Consider the following 16,693-nt stretch of genomic DNA (forward strand, 5'->3'; position numbering starts at 1 on the left):
TTTCAAACAAGTTACATTTGACTGATTGGTTTATAACTTTGTTAAGTTTTGAGTTATTAGTAAAAATAATATTTTCGGTCTTCCTCAGATGAAGTGACAGCTTATTTTCCTCAAGCCAAATGTTAAGAGATTCTAATTCCTGACACATTTTGATATCCTTAGGATTTCTTCCCGCTAACTCTAAAAGCAGAATTAGAATACAGCTAAGCAGGATCACATCTGAATGGCCACAGTGGGCTTTTAGTTGTTTCATTTTTGTTTTTTTATTCTTTCTACACTTTTTCTACGCATATGTTTGTGTCACCAAAATGCATATAAGAGTTTTGCTCTGATCATCAGATGAAAACACCTCCTCATTTCTGTAATGTGTTAGAGGCAGTTTTCATACTGCATGTGGTGCTTTAACAGTAATAGTTACCAACAGCAGAGTTGTCAATTTTGACTAAAAGGAAGTTATCACATTTTACTGATTAAATGTAACCGTAAATGCATACCCCTTCCACGGACACCCTAATATATTCGTTGTAAGCCGATGAACCAATAGCAGAAGGGATTCGGGATGGCAATACTGATCACATGACCCCTCTCCTCCAGACTGCATGCAGTTTGGTATTAAAATGTTTTCAATAGCCCCAACCATTGTGTTCTTATACATTTGAGATGACAGACAGACGTTGAGACATTTTGGCGAATTATAACTTTGTATAAATAGCGAGGACTGACGGCGCTCGGCGGCCAGCAGCCTTCCTGTTGTTATTTTTCAGAGTGTATTTAAAACGTGCAAAGGTACTGTAGGCAGAGCAAGCTAGCTTTAGCTTACGTTAGTCAGGTCGGACGGCGACGAGGCCCAAGCCGGACGGGAACACGGGTGAGCCATGGCTAACATCGCAGTTCAGAGGATAAAACGGGAATTCAAGGAAGTGCTTAAAAGTGAAGAGGTGGGTTGTCATGTTTGTCACTCGAAGCTGTGGCTTTAATTCTTTTCTTTCCTCTTTCCGTGACTGCGGGGGCTGAATGAGAGTGACGCGTCGCTGGCTCAGCTGTCAGACTGCTAATCACCGAACTGCTAGCTTGAGCTAGCAGCCTCTCCGATAGTTATTAATACACCACAGCGTGGAAGATAAAGCCAAGAAATTAACTTTTGCTCCAATTTGGAAGCATGACGGCATTAAATCATCCACAACTTCTTGTTGCTAGCAGTACTCGGTAGCTTACCATGCCTTCTGTGATGGTAAAGCTAATCGGGATAGCCATAGCAAAGAGTGTAAGGTGGTGTCCGCGTGTTTTATTGAAGGTGTTCTTTGCACATTTACCCTGTACAAGCTCTTCCCTATTTAGATTAGTGTGTATATCAAACCTAAATCCAAAGGATTTGCGCAACAAGTTGATCAACTTTAGTTAACGCCTGTGGGGGGTGTTAACTTGTGCTGCATAGTCTTGTTTTATATTTGGTGACTTAACACCGTACGTTCTCGTTTTCTACTTAAGCCATAACGCACATTTGGTTTTCCACCTTTCAGACTAGCAAAAACCAGATAAAGGTGGATCTGGTGGACGAAAACTTCACAGAACTTAAAGGAGAGATAGCAGGGCCACCTGACACGCCATATGAAGGTGAGGAGCTTTGGGGGACACGCTCCCGGCTCTCGTGAATACATGGCTCATAAGTTTTGTGATATTTATCATCACTGAGAAAAGGTTGATCCTGAAGTCTGCCAAACTCTTTAAATGCTTGAATTGTTCTGTATGATATCCCCTTAATTTCTTCCAGGAGGTAGATATCAACTAGAAATTAAAATCCCAGAGACGTATCCATTCAATCCACCCAAGGTAGGGCTCAATGTCTCCTCCTTATTAATGAAAGTATGAAATACTCTTGAAAGTACTTCCCTCAGAAGTTCTCATTTACTGTAAGAATCCAGCAATGCTTTTCTTCTGCATTTTAAATCTCAACCTGTCATCTCAGGTTCGGTTTATCACGAAGATCTGGCATCCCAATATCAGCTCAGTCACAGGTGCAATATGTCTGGACATTCTTAAAGACCAGTGGTGAGTAAATGTGCTCGAAGATTCTTGGCATTCTTCATCTGTCAGACATCCATTATGAAATATTTTGTGAAATTTAAGGCCAACTGCAGGTTGCTTCTAATGCCTACATGATCAACAGTTGAACATTAGCACAAAGCTTTTGGGTGGTAATTTTGGGAAAATGACTAGATATAAATAGGATTAAATAAAAGATTGTTTAATGCATTTTTTAGTCATAATATTTAGGCCTTCTAAGAAAACTTGCAAGTGTCAGAGGCCATGGTGTATAGGTACTATGAATAGTGGTTGCTTTAAAAACAGCGTGTATGTCATTTCAGGGCGGCAGCTATGACACTGAGGACAGTTCTCTTGTCATTACAAGCCTTACTGGCGGCCGCAGAACCAGATGATCCACAGGATGCTGTGGTAGCTAATCAGGTGGGTGTGTATTTATGTTTTCACTTCTTTTCCTGCTTGAACATGATGCATCTCTACTAGCAATTGTTACTAAATATGTATTCACATGTATACCGTACTACAGTATTGCTGTAATCTGACTGATATATATATGCAGTATGTTATTTATACTGAAAATTGAAAAAATGTGGGGTCATTGTGTAATTTTGTAGCATTCTATTTAGCTACGTACTTTGAGGCCTGGTTGATTCTGCACCTTCTGATCACTTGCAGTGCAGAGTGTGTTCAGAATATATCAGTTTTGTTTTTAGCCACTTGTGTTAGCTTTACAGTTTGAAGCCCTGGATTCTTCCCTCAAATACACAGTTTGGTGTTTTCTTACTGGCTGAGCAATGTTCAGTGGTATACCAATACTGCATGTAGGTTTAGTTTCTTTTTTGTTTGTCATAGTAAATAAAGTTTGCTACCAAAAACAGAGTATTATAAAACATGATTGTTTTGGGAATACAGTCAAAATTTTTAAGAAGAAATGAAATTGTCTCCAGAAAAAAAGTCCAAATGTGGAAATTTCTTTTTGTTTATGTGCTGAAAGAAAATTTTGTGTAACTGATTCTGTAATATAATTTCACTAACTCTCTAATCCACCTTGTAGAGGGTATAGCAGCCATGCTCTAATCTCCACATTTAGGCTTTGTTTTTTCTCAAAATGGTATTTTCTTAATGTGGCCCTAATACTCTGTAATTTACTGGGATTTTTTTTTAGAGAAAAAGAGGAAAAAAGGCCTCCCAAGCCCTTGGACTTTACATTATTTTGGCTTGGTATCAAATACTTCCATTTACCTTGTATGGGAAGAATGACAGCCAAACCCTGTAAAACTTGGCAGTTGATCCCTTCAAAGTTGATCGCAGTTTTTTTTTTTTGTTTGTTTGTTGTTTTTAAGTGTAGGAAATGCATTATTCTGTGATCCTGTGAGAGGTCAGTGGGCAGTGTCTCGTCTTTTTATTTTAAAAGATTTCATTTTCTAGTAATCAGTGTAGCAATGGCATCCAGCCTATAATCTTTGGAAGGTATGTTCCTTCACCAGCTCTTCCAGTTTTATAGTTAATAGCTTTTCTAGTTAACAAATGTAATCCTACTCTGAGCATATTACTAAACCTACTGTTACTAATCACTTGTACAGTTAATTTATCCTTTGGTGAGCAACATGCACTCCAATGAGAAACAAAGTAATGAAATGAGGTTAAATAAGAGGAGTGGTATAAATGTTTTTGATATGTATATCACAACAGTGAGTTTTTCTTTTTTAAGTTTACATTAAAAAGTGTTTCAAGGTTGATCGTCTCTTATAGTACACCAGTCTCAATAGCAAAGATTAATTTCTGTGATGTACAGTAACGGAAGTATCAGTTCCCTAAAATTGTTTATGACTAAAGAAAACTTCTAAAGTGCATCTGGGTAAACCTTCAAGAATCACCAGACGTGAAGTTTTTTTAGATTTTATTCATGAGATTAAAATTATGGTATTGCTTGAAAAAAGCGTGACATACTGCGCTGCTTCATCGTGACTACACTCCTGCCCCCTTCACCTTTGCACTGTGGTGCATACTCGAATGCTTCTATTTTGATAGAGGTGCTTAACCTTCAATTTTGAGGAAGTGGAACTGGTAAAGAAAGAAGTCTAGTAAGTAGAGCTGATGGCAAATGATTATGCTGGTGGCCCTGGGGGACATAACTTGGTGATTGTCAGTACACACACCTAAAAGGACAAGCATCCTGATCATACTTCTGCTAACCTAAATTGGCTTTAGAAACTGAAACTTCATAGCTAGGGACCTGGCTCTCCTCACCAGCAACAATCCTCTACATGTTAGTTGGATTAGCTTCAAAGAGAAGTTGTTTTCTTGCTGTTTGAGGTAAATGCTGAAAATGCATTTTTTTCAAGTATTGATACAGAACCTCTAGAGAGCAAGAGATAAATGTCCCCACCATTGTTAGGTATTACCAAAAGTTTCCAATCCCCCCCCCCCCCCCTCCCCAAAAAAAGAAAAAAAATTGTATTAACAGGAACCTGCGTCTAATGTCTTATTCACTTAGCAGCTTTGTTGTTAATAGTTTATAGTGATGAGAAATCTGCACTCTAAATTTCAGCTGAATAATGCCTACACAGCATGGAAACAGAGCGCTTGGCAGAATTGGCTACCTGGCAAAGTACAGCTCTACCACTTCCTCTGGCCCTGAATTATCATGTTAGTAATTTGTTGTGTACAAAATGGTACAGAAGAGTGACTATTGCACTAGCCCCAAAAGATATGTTAATTGTGACACTGAATATTTAATTTCTTGACACAATGCCAACATGGTGCTTTTTAAATGTTTCAAATCTAGATAATTCTTCTCTTGGCATTGATGATCTATATACAAGTGTTTCTGTTATGGAGGGTGGTGTGCATTATTTTAATATAAATGTAAAGCTGTTTTTTCCATTTGTTTTTACCACGCAGTACAAGCAGAATCCAGAGATGTTTAAACAGACAGCAAGACTCTGGTCTCACGTCTACGCAGGCGCTCCCGTCTCCAGTCCGGAGTACACACGCAAAATAGACAAACTCTGTGCCATGGGCTTTGAAAAAGTAAGCGTCTCGAAATCTTCTCTCTCCTGCTTTGAATCGCGATGTGAAACTCTCGCAGAATAAATCAGCACGTGTGACTGGTTTTGTTTTCCTCCGCAGAATGCAGTAATAGTGGCATTGTCGTCGAAATCCTGGGATGTGGAGACGGCGACAGAGTTGCTGCTCAGTAACTGAGTACTTTTGGCACCTCCTTCATCTTCCATTTAATCCCAATCTCTCCTTCCTACCACACGCATCCTCTCTCTCTCGAATTCCCACTGTCTGAAGGCGTCTCTTCCCTTAATGTACCCTCTGTTTTAAAGTGGACTCCTCACATCTACACTCGCCCTCTTCTCCAGCCCCGCCTTTATGCCCTCTGTGTTTCATCTCTCATCTGCACACGTCACCATCTGCTGTACAACACTCCAATCAGCTGCTCTGTGAGCTCTTATCTCTGGTTTCTTAATTCATTCAACATTCCACTCAGAGCTACAATCAGAAATCCAATCGCACCTCACCACCTTTGAAGCAAATGCCAGACTTAAGACCCCGCCCACATCCGCCAATCTCCCAGCTCTTTCTGGCTCTGTGCAAGAAGCAGCTGACAGCAGCTTATCCTTGCCTATGCAGTGCATTTTACTTTAATTTGTGAAAACCTTGGTGGGAGAGAGTCAAGCCATTTAGGGGAGGGGCTCTTTTGGACCTGGTCCTGGTTTAACACACTTTGGGGCTGTTTTTTCTGGACGACGATTAAGCTGAGATTTTGAACTTTTAAATTGGAGACTCGGTCAAAACTTTCTTGCACTGTTTCCAAACCATACCTTAATCCCTTCACTATTCCAAAATAAAAACTTAGTAATGTTGGCGTCATTTCTAACAGCATAGATTGCTGAACAGAGAATTTATAAGTTGAGGTGTAATATTAGGATTTTGAGAATAAGTTACTGGAAGTATCTAATTACAATCATAGACATATTTGTTATATTGTGGGAGTTTTCAGGGCAATAACAGTGCTTTAATTGGACATAAAATTGAGGGGAAAGTCACAAAATGCAACAAAGTAAACGCAGAATGCGTGCATCAGCTTATTCCGTGTTCTAGAAATCAGTTCATCAAGTGTCAAAAGGTGTTCACACAGTAGCCATATTCATTTTCATGCCATGTTTCACCCTCTTCAGCTGTTGGCAATTGACCCAAAATCCAGGAAATCTTCAGTTACTGTCCTCATAAACTGATCTTCACTTGGCTTACTTCCTTTCTTCCTTTACCCCCACATTTTTTTTTTTTAGAAAAAATTCATGTTTTATTTGGATATGACCTCTACAGGAATACATTTTGATTCTTGTTTTTAAACGGAGAGAAAATAAACACATTCAGCAGTAACACAACCTGTCACAAGTCTGGATAAAAAAAAATGGTTCAAAATGATAGAAAAATATAGCATCAACCTACCTAGGCCAACAGATAAAATGTCAATGATTCATCTGTAAATAAAATATTGAAGTCTGTGTAAATTAATCCACCCTCTGTCCTTTCTGTGTTGCCTCTCTCACGCACACTACTTGACAGTAATGTGAAGTTCAGTTTTTAATGGATTTTTTTTTTTCAATCATTTGTGGCGTTTTGAACATTTCTTTTGCTTTGTGTGAATTTGAATAAAAACTAGACTGAGCCACTAAAATTGCTATACTAATGTCATATAATAGAAATGTAATTACAGGGATTCAAGTTCCATACTGAAATTCAATTTTCAGTGTTTTGGGCATTAGTATTATAGATCATTTATGTCCTTGCTCAAGAAGTCAAATTTTCTGTGCAGTCAGATCTTCAACAAGCAAAAAGATGCCGGAATTCTGATAATATTCAGAGCATCTTTTTCATAGTGCAGATAACAGGTGGCCTGCTTGGTACCATGTTGTGCCATGTTGAACCTATCCAAGAAACCCTGGCAGTAATCTGAGGGCTGTTTCAGCCTGCACATTTGCACCACAAAGACAAGAAAAAAGCAACCTCTGATATGTGTTTTGTAATCCAAAGGGGATATTGTAGATTTAACTGTACAGCATTCACTGCACAGTAAACCAGCCTCAGGCATCCTAAATAGCCAAAGCTCATTTTCTATCCTTTCATTAAAAGCTGACGTGTCTCTCGCATCTACCATCTGGAACTTTTTATAACATCCCCTAATCGACCGAGCCGCTCTAATCTGAATACGTGACACCGAAATAGTATGCTTCCTGGCTCAGGTAATGGCACTGAGATAATCATTGTGTTATTAAAATGACACAAAATAAAATAACTCGCTGCCTTGTTAAAGTCCTGAAGGATTCAAAGTGGCTGATTTCACCGCAGCTGCGTCACTTTATGTCAGCCGTTCTGCCATAGATGATGATCGGTGTGATATTCAGGTGCATGGGAAGCAAAAGGCCTTATTAAATATTTTATCATGGCAAGACTAAAGCGCACAGCTTTTAACATCCTGATGCGGTGTTTCAGCGAGTTAAGAGTAGTGTTTCCACTGTGAGCATGTACTTTCAGCAGAAATTGCAGCGTTTGTTTTTTTTCGTGGTGTATAAAAGCCCTGTGCTGTGCTTTGTGTGGCTGCCATCTTTCTGGAAAAGGGCCATGTTGCATCAAATTCCAATAAGACATTACCAGTGTGATATATGAAGCTAAAGGAAATCCCTCAGCTGTAAAGTGAAAGGTGACACTTTATTAATTGTGGGGAATAGATGCACACTAACAGCATCCCAATCACAAGAATTTCAAGAGTGTTATAATAAACATTAATAAACATATACATATTTTTCTCTAATTAATGATAAAAAAAAATGTATTTTTATATTTGTATTGTAAATAATTGTTAAAATTAAAATGAGTATGCCTTTGCTATTTAAAAGCCTGGGCCTTACAAAACCTGCTACTTTAGGTTCAGTAAGCTGATATGAAATGTTCATTTTTTTATGAAGTCGATTCCAGTTGAAAAAATGCTACTTCTCACTTTTTCATTATGCCTTTCATTAATTTCAATGATTTGCTGCTAATCTGTACTTTGCTCGATTGAATGATAGATTTACAATCCCCTGGATTTCAAATTCCCATCTTTCCTCCGTAGACATAACAGCAGCATGTTGCAGGAGCAGACCAGTACCCCACCTGACTTCACAGGCGAATAGCCCCTTGTGTGGCGAGGCGATGATTCGTGGGCATCCTGTTTCTCTTGGTCTGCTGCTGCTATGTGATAGCTGGAGTTTTATTCCGTGTCTCAGTCAGCAGACATGTTGCCTCCCCTGCCAAACATTAGGAGCTGGCCTTACAACAAAGACGGCCAGAGGAAACAGCTCGCTGCTATCTGCATCTGAGTTCAACTGGGGTTGAACGCTCATCATGTAGATCTTGAGGAATGAAACCAAGAACTGTTAGATTACTTTCTTCTTTGGAGTTATTAGTTACCAAGAGGCTTGCTAGCAATGTTCCCAATAATCTTTCTGGTGATGCTGCTTCCCAAAGGTGAGTCAAACTTAAGCCTGTCTTCCTTTGGGGAAAAAAAGAGACCTCTCCATTTTGCTTTTCATTCATTAGACTAGATTATATCATTTAACTCAGGTTTACATTATTCTTCATAATTTATATTATCTTCACGTGGCCTTAAAATGTATTGTTTTAACAAACAGCAAGAAAAAGGAAACCAATCATTTGTGACTAAAAGGAGCTATTTTAACCTCCTGCATTTTGACAGATGACCACTTGTGTCTCCTCTCAGTGATTCAGTCTGCTCAGGGTCACTATGCCCAGAAACTCCTGAATGATTTGATGGAGAACTACTCCAGTGCCCTGCGGCCTGTGGACGACACAGACAGAGCCCTCAACGTCACCCTGCAGGTCACCCTCTCTCAAATCAAAGACATGGTGCGTGCTCGTTCATCAGCAAGTCTTGTTTCGTGTGCCACGCATTCTGGTTAGAGGCGAGTTATAAATGGAAGAGGTTAATTATGTCCACGACTAAAATTAAACACCTCACTGAGAGTCATAGCATTTCTTTTAAATAGTTTAGCTGCAGAAACTTAAAAATACACTTTCTGTTTTAGCGGTTAAGGTGATTCATGCACACAAACGGGGCATCAGCATCTGATTTATGTATGTTGAATAATATGTGGTAATCACGAATAGCGTGTTCTGCTTACAGCATTACTGTACAGTCAATAGTTGGCATATAATGTAGTGGCCAATACATTAGCCACACTGCAGTAAAACTGACATCGATTTAGCAGAAAACATGCAAATGCAAAGAACTGAGTTTTTTAACTTGACACTTAGCCCAGCATGAAGGAAAACATGGAGGTGAACAGACCTTTTATTCTTAACATTGTCCATGACCTCCTATTGTACAAATCGACCGGCTGGTGGCTTACACGGCTGGGTCAGGTTCCCGTTTGGGTCCAGTGCTGCGTCACTCACTCCACAGTGAATGGCTAATTCACTGTGGAGTGAGTGTGGGTTTGGGCGTGCGTAGTTGAAGACACAAAACCAGCTGCCGAATGTAGTGTTTCCATATAATATCTGGGCATTTGTTGTCTTCACTCTGTCATACTTTGGAAGAAACGGATGTGAGCCAGACAGCAAATGAGTGTGTGTGCACCCTGGAGTGTCCTGTTACCAAAGCGGTAATGTGTTCCCCCAACCTCCTGTACTGTGCTCATCCACCTGATATTGACAGACGGGTCTGGATTTCAGCCATTGTGAGGCTTTGTGTTTGTCCACCTGGTGTTGATGAGCAGTGAACCGAGAAGATCAAGAGGGTTTTTTTTCTCTTACTGTCTTTTGTGTGCAGATATACAGTTATAAGACACAGTAACTGAGGCATGTGCAGAACCTCTTATAGACCTTAAAAGTTTTTAGCAGTTGTGGATTTGACATTGGGAGTCTAGTGTTAACTGGTAACTGTAACCACTCATCAACAATTAGTTCTTCTAAGCATCTGAGTGAAGATGCTGAGAGAAATTCAAAGTTATCAAAGGTATCGTTGATGGAAAAATAGAGGAAGTATTTGATGTTAGGCTTTGGGTTATATGACAGCAAGATGCACACGCTGCAAGAGTCAAGAATATAAAACTAAAACAAGGCCATATCCTGTCAGAGGACAGTAACCATAAACAGGCCTCAAAACTCACCACAAACTACTAAAGGAAAAACAAACTGTAGCTGGTGTTTTTCACAACTGCCATGACATGACCATCAGTGGTCATGTCATTCTTGCAGATTGCAAGCATGCACTATGTCACATAGTCTAAAAATATCCCAGAGCTCTAAGCAATGTGTAACTATAATAGAGAATTTCTAAATGAAGAAGCTGGCAATAAAGCTTCTGCAAGGTGTGATATACGTCAATGAGGCAAATACCACAGTTCCTCTTTTTTCTGTCAGTTTCTTATTATTTTCATGTAGTATAAATTATAAATTGAAATGATCAGTGCAATAACATTTAATTTAGCATTATGAGCTGCAGGGATCATTGTGTGTGTGTGTGTTTTTAATATCTTCACATTTAAAGTAATCAAAAACAAATTCTCCCAGAGTCACCAAAACGGTTGCATGCTACTTTGTGTTTGCATACATTTGCAGGTCCTTTTTTTGTGACTAGTATGACTGTGACTGTGTAGGATGAAAGGAACCAGGTGCTGATTGCCTACCTGTGGATTAGGCAGACGTGGCATGACGCTTACCTGAAGTGGAATAAGGAGGACTATGATGGACTGGATGTGATCCACATCCCTAGCAGCCTGGTGTGGAGGCCTGACCTCGTCCTCTATAATAAGTATGCTCACATAGATGAATTTTCCAGGAATGCAGAATGTGGACAAATCTTCTTGCTGCCATTAATGTCTCTTATATTATAATTCAATATAACGTTTATTCACAATGTTTAAAGACTACATGGTTATCTTTAAAGACTACTTGTGAGATTATAAATACTAGCAATTAGCAACAGAAGACGCTGAATCTGACCACTGTTTAACCAAATCACACACATGACTTGCCAGTGTGTCTCAACTTGTTTTCCTCCTCTAGAGCTGATGATGATTTCTCTGGGCCCATGGACACCAACGTGAGGCTGCGCTACAATGGGGAGATAACCTGGGATGCTCCTGCCATCACCAAAAGCTCCTGCGTGGTGGATGTCTCCTACTTCCCCTTTGACAGCCAGGAGTGTAACCTCACCTTTGGTTCCTGGACTTACAATGGCAACCAGGTCTGGAGAAATACTGCCCATCTACCATACCTTGTTTAACAAAATGTAGATAGAACAACATGCTGTGGAGGATAAACCCATATTGACTCTGTGTAGCTTACATTTCCTTTCAGGATAGTGGCAATCTGGGTCACCTAAATTTACCAGGCCACTTAAAATGGTTAAATGACACAAGACCCAGCTCTTGCTGTGACTCTGACCTCTGTGTTAGATCAGAGAGTAACTGAGATTGACCTTTTTGACATGTAGATCAGGTACACATTGCTCATTGTATTTGTCATCATACATCTGTATATACGTACACATACGTTTTTCTCAGTAAATGTGTCCCTCCTCTCTATTTCCAGGTAGACATCATTATGGGCATGGACAGCGGTGACCTGTCAGACTTTGTGGAAAATGTTGAGTGGGAGTGCCGTGGAATGCCGGCCACCAAGAATGTCATAATGTATGGTTGTTGCTCTGACCCGTATCCAGACATCACCTATACAGTACTCCTGCAGCGTCGCTCCTCCTTTTACATCTTCAACCTCCTCCTCCCCTGCTTCCTCATCTCCTTCTTGGCCCCTCTGGGCTTCTATCTGCCTGCAGACTCTGGGGAAAAGGTTTCCCTGGGGGTGACAGTTCTTCTAGCTTTAACGGTGTTCCAGCTCATGGTGGCTGAGAGCATGCCGCCCTCAGAAAGTGTGCCTCTGATAGGTAAGAAGGTTTTGGTTTTTTTAGAAATATATTTAATAACTTGTTTTTGTTGCATGGTTTCTGTTTCTGTCACTCTATAATTAAAAAAAATATACCAGAAATCGTACAGGCATGCATGGTCCAAAAATGACCTATGATCTAGTGATGCATTGGTCTATTTTTAGTTTTCAAATTAAAGGTACCTTTAGGAATTTGACTGTTAAAACTTGGGCCATATTTATCTAATGTAGCATAGCACAAGGTTACACCTTTAACCTTTAAAAGGGTCACAGGGGCAGACACTGAATGAGAGGCAGGTGTACATGCTGGAGAAGATGACATTCCATATGTTACAGGACGAACATGTCCCAATATTTATAGCACACCCTATAATCTGACCTGGAGTTGGAAATTTTTAAATGTGAACAAAAAGTATTTGCTCGTCTGCTTTCATATGCATATGAACTTGAGTGACATCCCAATGCTAATCCATAGGGTTTAATAATGATGTCGGGCCACCTTCTAGTACCTACAGTGCGTTAATGGTCATGGACTTGTCTTCCATCTGTTTTTTGTTCCTTCCTGTTACACAGGGAAATACTATATCGCCACTATGACAATGGTCACAGCCTCCACATCTCTCACCATCTTCATCATGAACATTCACTTCTGTGGTGTGGAGGCTAAACCAGTTCCACACTGGGCAAAAGTCCTCATCATTGACTACATGTCAAAGATTTGTTTTGTTTATGAAGTGGGTGAGAACTGTGCCTCTGCCTCCTCTTCGTCTTCTCGCTCCACCCAGGACGAAGTCCGTCACCAGCAGTTCAACACTCACATTCATTCAAATGGTAAACCTGGTAGGCAAAGTAGCCGAGAGGACCGGCATAGCGACAAGTATCCCAGATCCCAGAGCTCCAAGCTGCAGCAACATCCGAGAGTTCAGCACCACATCACCAGAGATGAAAGCGCCCACATATCTACTTTTGAACCCGGAAAATATGAAAGCTCTAATGGTAAAATTCAGATAAACGACTACTATAAAGAAGACCATAAGGTGCCGTATTGTTCTGAGGACCAGAAGATTCCCTGCTGCCCTGAGGATAAAAAGCCTCTACCTGAGGGTCCCACTGTAACCTTTGGTCCCTGTGTCTTCTGCACCCATGGCAGTGGCTTCGCTGGTATGGACACTAAGCTAGTGCGCAATGTTGAGTACATAGCTAACTGTTTTAGAGAGCAGAGAGCCACGTGCGCCAAGGGGGCAGAATGGAAAAAGATAGCTAAGGTCATGGACAGATTCTTCATGTGGATTTTCTTTATCATGGTTTTCCTCATGAGCATCCTCATCATCGGTAAGGCACCATGACCAAACTGTGGTTCTACAGATTTTTTTTTAATTTGCATATTTGTACGGAAGGTCAATTGGGACTATTTTCCTTTTTATAAACAAATGGGACAATCAAACATATGTGAACTTTCCAGCTTTTCTTTATTAATCATCGAAAACAAATTTCAGCTTTCATTCATTGTTTTGTCCACATGCATTCAAGCCACTCTGCATTCCTTACCTTTAAAATATGTTTAACCTATTATGTCTTCAACACATAATGATTTCATGTACTGTACATAGTGATATAAGTTTTTTGATTGATCTAAAACGCAACAAAATGAGCCAGACCATGACACATACAGTATGTGCAGGCAATGCCAAATAACAGATCTATTGAAACCACAGTTCATAAATCACTGCTTTCAGTTTACTTCATCTCGTTAATACATTCGATTTTACTACTTTGTCAGCTATACAGTCTATAGCATCTCAATGTGTAGCTCGCTACAGCCTCCATCAATCATGCCTTTGATGTAGGAGTACTTCATCATTTGACCATTGAATACATGTGAGGGGATCAGCTGTCAAGTTAAAATATGACCAGTGGAGACAACACATGTCTTATTCACAACTGTGTAATCAGACGCCTGGGGCCGAGAGACGCAGCGTCAGTGCTAGCTCCTGATCGGCAGAATAATTTTTCTGTTCAAAATCATCCAGTGAATAGTTAATGAGCAAGCTTTGTTTGTAGCACAGCCAGGGCCGTCAGGATGTAAGGTAATATGGAGCATCAATTATGTAACACAATGTGCGCACTCTGACACCCCCGTTCTCCCGAAGGCCCATCCCTTTAACTTTGAAAGTCAAGTGAATGTGTTTGTGTGTGTGTGCATGCCTGAACACTGGAAAGCCAAGTAGAAAAGGAAGAAATAAAAGAGGTAAGGGCAAAAGGAATGCAGGAAAAATGAAAAGCAATCAATAAGAGGTTGAATGCAAATAATTGTATTAATTTTCTGAACCTTGTATAATTGAAATTATTTGGATTTTTGCTGAACAATACAGTTACTCATACTACATTTTACATGGAGATAGTCTCCCAGAGTTCTCACCATAATAAATAGAAGAAGTATTATGGCAATTCTATAGTTTAATACTTCCTCAAAGCAATAACTGGTCTATCTCAGTTTCCTTAATGAATGTCGTAGTCTGTCTCAGTTCAGGAATGAAATTAAAATACACACTACAACACTCGAGCTGAATGCAGCGATGCATTATGTCAACTGGCACAATGAATGCCCACTGATAAGTTTTAATAACTTTGGACAACATTAGAGCCTTGGGCCAACACTTTGAAATAAACTTGCACTTTAGTAAAATTACACTGTGATATACTTATTTAGGCGTGTAAATGATGGCTGATTCTTCTGCCGTATGCATTCTCATAAGTTTTCATTATTCCTGCTAAGAACTGCAAATATGAAGAAAAATGAGTCGTATTCTTTAATTTCACATTACTTTAAGCTCACAGTAGAGGGCGCTCACTTCCCGCATACCATTGTAGTGGTGGTGGACGCCCCAAAGCTTACTGTTTGAACCTGCATGTGGCAACAGAAGTGTACAAGATCTGCAGCTCAGAAGCATTCCCACTCATTTTTCATCTTCTGCAGAGACCCGCTCACATAACTTCACTACTGAGAGGAGGCAAAAAATATTTGGAGAGTATTCATTCCTCTGGTACTCTGGGGTAGAGTATGGCAAGTGGCTATAGGTCTGTGTCTCACTCACTTCCATTCTGTAACCAGTTCATTAATTTTAATTGACCTGGAGGCTAATAATTAATTTTCTAAGTAAAAATGTTTTAGCAGTAGGTGGCATAACTTTTGATTGTTCTGTGGGCTCTGTTCGACAGAATTTGATGGAGATGGTGAGATAGTGTTGTGTTTTTTCCCTCTACCTCTCCAAAGTGATTGTCATGGTGAAGCGGAGAGAGAGGTGAACCATGTAATCTGGGCAGGCTCAGCAGCTCAGGCACTCTGGGAAACAATGCTTGGGAAATTACCAAGAGCCTGGCACAATTACACTTGAAAGCATTATTTATCTTTTGGTTCTTTTGTACAAAACAACAGAAGTACAAAAATGAGGATCACTGTGATACGGTTATTTCACCAGTGAAAAGTAACTGCTTTCATTCCATTTTGTACTACTTTGAGACACTTTACAAAAGTCTTTATGCATCTAATGCATTTTAAAGACTGCACCATTTCTGTTTAATAGAGCCTTTCACAAATTACACACATAAATCCATCCATCCATCCATCCATCGATTTTCTTTTACTTATCCATGTCAGGGTTGAGGAGGGAGCTGAAGCCTGTCACAGAGCGAGAGGCAGGGTACACCCTGTACCGGTCATTAGTCTTATCACAGGGCTCAGTAATGACATATAATAAATGTTAATCATTAATCTTTGATGTAAATTCATCGTTTACATCAAAGGAATTACAAAAGACCAAATGGCCCACAAATACAATTAGCAGTTTACATCCTGTATGGGCGACTTTTGGAAAAAAAGGAGGATACTTTTATTTATTGTATTTGTGTGTAGCAGGGAGGATCTGTTCTGGGTAAATTACAGTAATGTGTCTTAAAATGTTTAATAATTGTGAGGTGTTGTAAACTTGGACGTGCTCTCAGTAGATTCAGATTTAGTGTGTGATAGAAAAAATGGATTCTGTCATTGCATTTAAATACAATGGTCCTCTTGGTTATTGTCAGAGCTATAAAAATGAATGGTGTAGACTCCTGTCTTCTTTGAAGTATGGACAGCTCCCTGGATGACAAATGAATGGGCAGGGAGGGATGCTGAGGCTGAGGATCTCTGATGGATGTTCATGACCTCTGGCCACAGTGTTTGAACCGGAGTGCAGAGAAAGCGATCAGTTGAATTTAGACAATGCTGACATGTTACTTGCGACCCATCTGGTGCATTTTTGGGGCATTGTCAGCTGTTCATTTTTGTCAAAATACAGAATACTATACAAATCCTTCAAGACAGAATCTGTCTGGCACCCTTGTAGGTGGCCTATTTAAATTAAATGGAGAGATCCAAAACTGTAATGGTCACAGTAGATAAAAATGTCAAGCGCAGGTTTACCATTCTAATGTAAAACAATTAAATAAATAAACTAATAAAATCTTTAAAGTTTGAGTGTGTTTGTTACAAAAAAACCTGCATTTATTTGGCATACGATAAACAGTACTGTGCCAAAGTCTTCATTATTCCTTTATATATTGCAAATATAAACCACTGCATAGGAATGTGCGGTGATTTAATTGAAACATGTATTCATAAATAGAATGCAGCATGTAAAAACTTGCTGCC

General features: G+C 39.7%; 2 protein-coding genes across 2 annotated transcripts; both read left to right on the forward strand.

Annotated features, from left to right (window-relative positions):
* Positions 1 to 623: 623 nt before the first annotated feature.
* ube2ka (ubiquitin-conjugating enzyme E2Ka (UBC1 homolog, yeast)) lies at positions 624 to 6,573 on the forward strand. Its single transcript, XM_085133957.1, has 7 exons — positions 624 to 938; positions 1,521 to 1,614; positions 1,772 to 1,830; positions 1,967 to 2,049; positions 2,367 to 2,466; positions 4,948 to 5,076; positions 5,176 to 6,573. The coding sequence occupies exons 1-7, from the start codon at positions 876 to 878 to the stop codon at positions 5,248 to 5,250; spliced, it is 603 nt and encodes a 200-aa protein (XP_084990083.1). The 5' UTR covers positions 624 to 875; the 3' UTR covers positions 5,251 to 6,573.
* A 1,911-nt stretch (positions 6,574 to 8,484) lies between these two features.
* Positions 8,485 to 16,110, forward strand: LOC146524601 (neuronal acetylcholine receptor subunit alpha-9-II). The gene is made up of 5 exons (XM_085133903.1): positions 8,485 to 8,964; positions 10,716 to 10,870; positions 11,125 to 11,305; positions 11,653 to 12,004; positions 12,577 to 16,110. The coding sequence occupies exons 1-5, from the start codon at positions 8,869 to 8,871 to the stop codon at positions 13,347 to 13,349; spliced, it is 1,557 nt and encodes a 518-aa protein (XP_084990029.1). The 5' UTR covers positions 8,485 to 8,868; the 3' UTR covers positions 13,350 to 16,110.
* The last annotated feature ends 583 nt before the right edge of the window (positions 16,111 to 16,693 follow it).

The sequence above is a fragment of the Neolamprologus multifasciatus genome, chromosome 2 (genome assembly GCF_963576455.1).
Source record: "Neolamprologus multifasciatus chromosome 2, fNeoMul1.2, whole genome shotgun sequence".
NCBI lineage: Eukaryota > Metazoa > Chordata > Actinopteri > Cichliformes > Cichlidae > Neolamprologus > Neolamprologus multifasciatus.

What these genes read in the sequence shown, in the direction of transcription:
- ube2ka (XM_085133957.1), top strand. Translation starts at nt 876, where the DNA reads ATGGCTAACATCGCAGTTCAGAGGATAAAACGGGAATTCAAGGAAGTG. An exon ending in ATGCTGTGGTAGCTAATCAG is followed by an intron (nt 2,467 to 4,947) that starts GTGGGTGTGTAT and finishes TTTACCACGCAG; the next exon opens with TACAAGCAGAATCCAGAGAT. An exon ending in GTGCCATGGGCTTTGAAAAA is followed by an intron (nt 5,077 to 5,175) that starts GTAAGCGTCTCG and finishes TTTCCTCCGCAG; the next exon opens with AATGCAGTAATAGTGGCATT.
- LOC146524601 (XM_085133903.1), top strand. Translation starts at nt 8,869, where the DNA reads ATGGAGAACTACTCCAGTGCCCTGCGGCCTGTGGACGACACAGACAGA. An exon ending in TCTCTCAAATCAAAGACATG is followed by an intron (nt 8,965 to 10,715) that starts GTGCGTGCTCGT and finishes GTGACTGTGTAG; the next exon opens with GATGAAAGGAACCAGGTGCT. An exon ending in GGACTTACAATGGCAACCAG is followed by an intron (nt 11,306 to 11,652) that starts GTCTGGAGAAAT and finishes CTCTATTTCCAG; the next exon opens with GTAGACATCATTATGGGCAT.